This window comes from Citrus sinensis, chromosome 2 (genome assembly GCF_022201045.2).
Source record: "Citrus sinensis cultivar Valencia sweet orange chromosome 2, DVS_A1.0, whole genome shotgun sequence".
NCBI classification, from domain to species: domain Eukaryota; kingdom Viridiplantae; phylum Streptophyta; class Magnoliopsida; order Sapindales; family Rutaceae; genus Citrus; species Citrus sinensis.
In genome coordinates this window covers 19,161,356-19,169,489 of record NC_068557.1, presented here as the reverse complement: position 1 = coordinate 19,169,489, position 8,134 = coordinate 19,161,356, and the positions used below count along the sequence as shown (strand labels likewise).

At 35.7% G+C, this 8,134-nt stretch overlaps 1 protein-coding gene and 1 non-coding gene across 2 annotated transcripts; one reads left to right on the top strand and one right to left on the bottom strand.

The window, feature by feature from the left end:
* Positions 1-390: 390 nt before the first annotated feature.
* Positions 391-4,012, bottom strand: LOC127900311 (uncharacterized). Its single transcript, XM_052434942.1, has 2 exons — positions 3,079-4,012; positions 391-2,997 (listed from the first exon to the last, which is right to left on the bottom strand). Exons 1-2 carry the CDS (start codon positions 3,931-3,933, stop codon positions 391-393), a joined length of 3,462 nt encoding a protein of 1,153 aa, XP_052290902.1. The 5' UTR covers positions 3,934-4,012.
* On the top strand, positions 3,272-3,378 carry LOC127900479 (small nucleolar RNA R71). Its single transcript, XR_008052662.1, has one exon. It is a non-coding gene; the product is annotated as a small nucleolar RNA R71 (small nucleolar RNA).
* Positions 4,013-8,134: the final 4,122 nt, after the last annotated feature.

The window sequence follows — 8,134 nt, the reverse complement described above, 5'->3', positions numbered from 1 at the left end:
TTGAATTCTTAAAGCAATAGGATCCAGCGGATAAGTCTCGGTTTTGCTTCCTTCTTGGCGAGCAAATATCTGACAGCTGCATGGTCAGAAAAAACAATCACTTTAGTACCCAATAAATATGAACGGAATTTTTCTAAAGCAAAAACAATAGCTAAAAGTTCTTTTTCCGTTGTTGAGTAATTGCACTGAGCACTATCAAGTGTTCTTGATGCGTAATATATCACATGAGCAGCTCTTCCAACCTTTTGTCCGAGAACAGCACCAACAGCATAATTGCTGGCGTCGTACATTATCTCCAAATGGAGGCTCCAGTCTGGTGGCTGTATAATTGGAGCTGAACTCAACAACTCCTTAAGTTTATCAAATGCTACCTTGCATGCTTCATTAAAATCAAACGTCACATCTTTCTGAAGAAGCTTGCATAAAAGGCTGAGCTATCTTCGAAAAATCCTTGATAAATCGTCTATAGAAACCTGCATGACCAAGGAAAGAACGAACTTCCCGCACACATGTGGGATAAGGTAAAGATTTAATAACATCTATTTTAGCTTTATCTACCTCAATTCCTCTAGCAGAGACTACATGACCCAAAATAATGCCTTGATCTACCATAAAATGACATTTTTCATAATTCAAGACAAGGTTTGTTTCAATGCATCTTTCAAGCACTTTCTTCAGATTATAGAGACAATCATCGAAAGAATCAGCATAGACTGTAAAATCGTCCATAAATACCTCTATAGTGTTTTCTACATAGTCTGAAAAAATACTGACCATGCACCTCTGAAAAGTGGCGGGAGCGTTACAAAGACCAAATGGCATACGTCGGTATGCAAAGGTTCCAAAAGGACATGTGAAAGTAGTCTTCTCCTGATCCTCAGGCGCAACTGGTATCTGATGAAAACCTGAATAGCCATCAAGACAACAAAAGTGAGATTTTCCTGCCAACCTTTCAAGCATCTGATCAATAAAAGGAATAGGAAAATGATCCTTCCTAGTGAGTGAATTAAGCTTTCTAAAATCAATACAAACCCTCCACCCATTCTGAACTCGGGTAGGAACTAACTCACCATAAGAATTCTCAACAATTGTTATACCAGTTTTCTTTGGTACCACTTGTACCGGACTTACCCATTTGCTATCCGAAATTGGATAGATTATACCTGCATCAAGAAGTTTTAGAATTTCTTTCTTCACTACTTCCATAATGAGTGGATTCAAACGGCGTTGAGCTTGAATTGAAGGTTTGGCATCTTCCTCCAGCAGTATTCTATGCATGCACGTGGACGGACTTATCCCTTTAATATCTGCAATTGTCCACCCAATAGCCTTTTTGTAATCTCGTAGCACTCTAATAAGTTTCTCTTCCTCTAAAGTACTAAGCTTTGAAGAGATGATCACCGGAAGTGTCTCATCATCTCCTAAAAACATGTACTTTAGATGACTAGGCAATGGTTTAAGCTCTATTTTTGGTGCCTGCAAAATAGATGGAAGAAGTTTTGCATTAGATGAAGGTAATTCATTATTAGACATATGATGAGTTAAAGTTCTCAAAGAATTTAATTCATAAATTGTCTCTTGCAATACAGAATTTAAAACAAACTCATTTTCATCCTTTTGCAATCCTTTGAGGCCCAAACTGTTATTTAAAGCAGCTACCAATGAATCTTCAAAATCCAAATAAAAAACTTCCTGCACTATAGGGTTAATAACATCCATAGAAAATACCGAATGTTCCTCACTGGGATATTTCATGGCATCATACATATTGAACTCTATAACCTCTCCATCAAACTCCATAGTAAGAGTCCCTTTATGTACATCCATTTTAGTTCTAGCAGTCTTAAGAAAAGGTCTTCCTAGCAAAATTGGGACAGAATTAGAGGAGTTATCATCTTCCATATCAAGTACATAAAAATCAGCAGGAAAAACCAACTCATTAACTTGTACTAAGACATCTTCTAATACCCCATCAGGATATGCATTAGACCTATCAGCTAGTTGAATTATCACGCCAGTTTCTTTTAATGCACCAATATTCAAAGACGAATAAATAGAACGAGGCATGACATTAATAGAAGCTCCTAGATCTAACATAGCCTTCTCAACTCTAACACTACCAATTTTGCAAGGGATAGTAAACATATCTGGATCCTTGCACTTGGGAGGTAATTTCTTTTGGAGAACTGCTGAAACATTCTCCCCCATATGAACTCTTTCATCTCCTCTTAATTTTCTCTTGGAGGTGCACAGTTCCTTAAGAAATTTAGCATATCGAGGTATTTGTTTTATAGCATCTAATAAGGGAATATTTACCTCAACCTTGCGAAATGTCTCAAGGATGTCTTTCTCTTGTTCCTCCTTCTTGGATTTTGCAAACCGGCTTGGAAAAGGAGGAGGTATCACAATAGGTAGGGGTTTCGCTCTGGTGGGTTGCGCATCCTGAGATTTAGGCATCAATTCATTCTTTTCAAGCTCATCTTCTACATGCTCTGTCACTTTCTTACTAGGCTCTTGCAACTCCTTCCCACTTCTAAGGATGACGGCACTGGCGTTTTGCTTTGGATTCACCTCAGTTTGTGAAGGCAATTTCCCAGATACTTGAGACTCTAGACGGCTCATCGTAGTTGCCAATTGACTCATTTGGTTTTCCAAGTTCTGAATGCTTGCTGTAGTTGCTTGCTGAAATTGTTGAGTGTTAGTCGCAAGTGATTTAACAATTTCTTCAAGAGATATACCTGACTTGGAGTTTGACTGTGGAGGTGTTGGTTGTCTTGGTGGATACTGTTGTGGGAATCCTGACGGCCTAACTCCATAGCTGAAGTTGGGATGATCCTTCCATCCCGGATTGTATGTTTGTGCATAAGGATCATACCTCCTCTGAGGCATGCCTGGAAATCCTCCAACTGCATTGGCTTGTTCAACGGGTTCTTCTTGAAGTGTAGGACACATATCAGTTGAATGACCCATATTGTAACAAATACCACAAGTCTTCACCTGTTGCACATTACCTACAACAAACTTTTCCACAAGAGAAGTAAGTTTATCTAAACGTTGTTCAACAGAAGAAATATTTACCTCATTCACCTTCCTTGAAGTAGGATCTTGCCTGCTGCCAAATTGTTGTGCGTTGGCAGCCATATTTGATATCAACTCCCTTGCTTGAGCAGGGGTCTTGTTCACTAACACGCCTCCACTAGCAGCATCTATCATATTCATATCCATCAATGACAGTCCTTCGTAAAAATATTGAATAAGAAGTTGATCAGAAATCTGATGCTGAGGACAACTGGCACACAATTGTTTGAATCGCTCCCAATACTCATACAAAGTCTCCCCAGAAAGTTGTCTGATCCCACAAATGTCTTTTCTGATGTTGGCAGCTCTTGAAGCAGGAAAGTACTTCTCGAGGAACTGCTTCTTCAAACCATTCCACGTTGTAATCGATCCAGGAGGCAAGTAGTATAACCAATCTTTAGCTAGCCCATCTACAGAGAACGGAAAAGCACGCAGCTTAATCTGCTCTTCAGTCACGCCTTGTGGCCTCATACTTGAGCACACAACATGAAACTCCTTAAGATGTTTATGAGGATCTTCACCTGCAAAACCATGAAACTTGGGTAATAAATGAATAAGACCAGACTTTAATTCAAAATTTACCTCCAAGTCTACATATTGAATGCAGAGTGGTTGTTGATTCAAGTCTGGTTCAGCTAACTCTCTAAGAGTTCTTTCTACAGGTGCAGGTCTATCCATCACTTGTTCTTCCGAATCGCTAGATGATTCAACTAAATCAGGTACTGTATCTATTTCAGAAAGCAAAGGCAACGAGGATCGTTGTTTAGCTCGCTTCGTCTGTTGTCTCAGCTGGCGAGCTGTCTTCTCAATTTCAGGATCAAACGAAAGTGTACCTGTACGAGAAGAACGAACCATACACCAAGTAAAACGTAAAAAGGATTAAATAAATGACACCAATCCCCGGCAACGGCGCCAAAATTTGATGGGTGTCGAAGCCAACAAAAATAAATTCCTACTCTAAATAAATTGTGTATAGTAATTGAGCAGGGTCGTGTCCACAGAGATCGGTAATTATTTAAATCCTTTTAAAACGTAAAACATAAAATGGGGGTTTTGTTGACAATAATAAAAATCAAATTAAAATAACAAGAATGCAAATTAAAGTTGTAATTCAAATTGGAGAAAGCTCTGGTTGAAGGAATTAACTCAGCTTGATTCGACTACTGATCATTGATTCAAATATAGATTATTATTACTTATGAATAGACCGGTTATAGCTATTGAGACCCTCTAATAGCCAATCTCTCCTTAACTAATCGATAACCAAGGTACGACCGTTGGTTATTTCCCTAATCAATAGACAACCCTAGATACGATCATAGAATTTAATCAATTGACAGCCTGAAAAACCAGAGAGACCCAAATCCTAATCAACACATATGATGATTCATTTAAATTAGATTGTTTATTCTCACAACACAACTCTCTGCTATGTTATTTGTCACAAACATTAAATTCTTCATACGATGAATCCTTTAATTGACAATAAATTAAGTTGATAATTAAATAGTGGCCAATTACCTAATTAACAAACATAATCATGAAAATAATTCAGAGAATAAACAAATACCCAAAAAGTAATAAAACAATTAAAGCACAAGAAAGATCTCACAGTAGTGATGAATCAAAGCTTCATTAACCTTCAACCAGAAAAATGGGTTTAGTTCCTCATAGAGAGAAGAGAAAAATTAAGATCTAGGGTTTCTTTCTTTTCTCCCTTCCAAAATCTCCCTTTTTCACAATAGATTCCTCCCTTAAATACTCTCTCTCTCTTCTCTTTTAGAGTTCTATTTAAAATAAAATACTAATATCTAAAATATTAAATTCGTAATTACAAAAATAGCCAAAAATATAAAACACGTTAAACTAAAAACTGCAGGTCCGCAATTGACAGCACGCGCCCACGCCTTATCAACAAAGTTCTTCTGCCGCTCATAATTTCTCCAAGAGAACAATCATCCTTAAAAATCATCTTGTAGCTCAATTTTATCACCAATCAATAGAATTGCACCTACAAAAGTAAAACACAAGTAAATCATTATTATTAAGTGCAAAACATCGATATTAAGGGAAGTAAACAATGCAAAACTAGTGCATAAATTGCACTCTAACAATAATCTTCCTCTTTGAGAAATTTCATGGTACAAAGCCTGATTATCAATTCCTTAAGACCTCTGGTTGTTCTTGTTTTACTTTAATTAGACATTATGCCAAACACAAATTTAACTCCTTTATCTAGACCTTACACCAAACACAAATTTAACTTTAATACACAAAAGTGTGAAATGATTGGTTACACACAAATGATTTAAGTATCTTGACTTTATAGGAAAAATCTATATTGTTAGACATATGCAATTTAATGAGCATGAGTTTCCATTTTCTAAACATTTTTCCTCAAACAAATCTTATCAAAATTTGTCATCATCCCAGTAAACTTTTTTTTTATCACAATTTTCCCATCCATTATAGTCATTCAAGATAGTAGCTCTGCACAATCCTATATGAATTCTCTTGTTTCAGGTGCAAGTCCTAATTCTTATAACCACCTCGTTTATGTGTGCAACACTTTTCAAGTACTTCTTTTATATCACTTAATCAATCTGATCAAGAGAGCAACTGTCACAACTAGTTTAAAATGCTCAACCAATGGTTACCAGGTCAAGCCGGTGTGTTTAAGCCTAAATCACAATTAGCTGTCACATAAGACCTTAAACCTCAATCTGTCAAGACAAATTTAACAAACTTTAAATAAAGACAAGCCATGTAAGCATAATTCAATGCCCTATAGCAAAATGAAATTAGGGTTCTAATTTCTAAAGAAGCTGCATGAAAAATTGTTGGGATTAAATAGGTATCCAGACTAAATTATAATCCTAATTGTAGCATGTCCAAATATAAGGCAAGGCAAGTTGTAAAGGACTTATCTTTATGCACCAACCAGAGGGTTTTATCCATCCTCAAAACCCTTCTCCTATCTGTAAACATACTAATACTGTTTATGGCTTTAGACAAGCCCTAAGGACTTGGTATGACATATTGAAAAATTAACTGTTACAGTGGGGCTTCACCCCTTCTAATCAAATTTATCAGTTTTTGTCATTATTATAGTAACTGACATAGTCTTGGTTCTCATTTATGTAGAGGGCATATTGGTGACTGGTTCAAATATCAAGCTTGTGGAGAATGTAATTCATCAGTTAAGATATGAGTATGCCTTCATAGTTTTAGAGAGTTCAATTATGTTCTTGGTTTGGAAGTTATACCCTTTTTTTTTTAAGAATTACATCTCTCTTAGACCAATGTATAAGAGGTTTGTTCACGAAAGCTCAAATACTAGAAAGTAAAGGCTATCAAACTCCTCTGAGTTCCATAGAGAAATTAGTCAAATATTAAGTTGACAAGGGCTAAATTGCCTTCATAGTGAATAAACTCAATTTCTTACCGCTCCTCTAGAAAGTAAAGGCTATCAAACTCCTCTGAGTTCCATAGAGAAATTAGTCAAATATTAAGTTGACAAGGGCTAAATTGCCTTCATAGTGAATAAACTCAATTTATTACTGCTCCTTTAGTGTTTCATTGGCATGCCTACAAATAAGTGTTAAGATACCTCAGTGTACGGTAAACTATGGATTGCAGTTTTACAATATTAGCACTCACTCTCACAGTTTTCTTAAATGTTGATTGGGGATTAGACTTAAATGACAGGAAGTTAGTAAAAGGTGTTTTCCTGAAAGACAAATACTCATAATGATAAAGAAAGTTTTCTTGTAGTTTTGCTTCTTGCTCTAATGATGGAGAAAGACTTGTCAGAAATCCCTTGGTCCAACCAAAAAAGGCATGGAAGTTTTGGGCATGAGTGAACATTCAGTCCGCTTTTTCTTTCCCAAATTGGTTGTTTTCTTTTTATATGATATTCTTTACTTCGCACAGTTGGATTATATATATATATATATATATATATATATATATTTATATAAAACTCATAAGGGATGTATCTCTTAAATTAAGCTATTACAGTTTAAATCAATTATAATTATTTTCCTAAGAGGTATGACTAATTCTCAAGAGACATAAGTTGCCTTATAACTCAAGAGTCATATACGCATTAAAGGTTTGATAAACAATCATCAATAGTCTATAAATAGATTCTGTTTTACATATTTCAAATCATCTAAAATTATGAATTTAAGACATTGAAAGTTCTTAAAAACTCTTTTGTCTCAATGACTCTTGGTTATAGGTGATTTATAATGTAACAATAATTCTCTTAGAATTACTTCTATAGAGACCAACGTATTTCGAGAACAACCAAATATCATGGTCATCTAAGAAACAACACATTGTTTCCAAAAGCACAGCAAAGTTTGGGTTCAGGGCATTAGCTTTAGCCACCTCTGAAGTGCTTTGGATTACTTATTTGCTTAAGGAAACTGAGAGTATCTTTGCTGCAAATTCCCTTTCTTATCTTTGATAACAAAAGTGCAGAAGCTTTGGCCAGCAATCCTATGTATCACTCCAAGCCTAACATATTGAACTTGATATATTTGTTCGTGAACATATAGCCCTAAAAGAGCTTCAAGTCAACCATGTTCCTAGCCATGATCAGGTAACAGATGTGCTTACTAAACCTCTAGCCTTTGATCGGTTTGACAATCTAAGATTCTTAATGTGCTTCACAGACCTTGAGCTTGAGTGGGACTATTAAAGAGAATATAATTGAACTGATTAGTTACTGATTAAGTTTGTTAATCAAGTTAGTTACCAGTGCTGATATGTTAGCTAAGTCAACAGAGTTGGTTATATTGTTGAGAGTTTATTAGAGCAGGTTGCTTAGCTTAACAAATTATATAGCTCACGCTTAGAGTGTGTAGATAATTTTAGGTCCAAGTATAAATGTATGTGTAATCAGCAAAAGTAATACAACTCTCATATTCATTGTTATTCACAAATCAGTTCAATTTTTCTCTATTTTCTTCTCATCTCGTTTATTTTCTCAGCTTCCACACACACTCAAACTTTAAGTGTCACCCTCCGCAGAAACCTCTCCAACAAG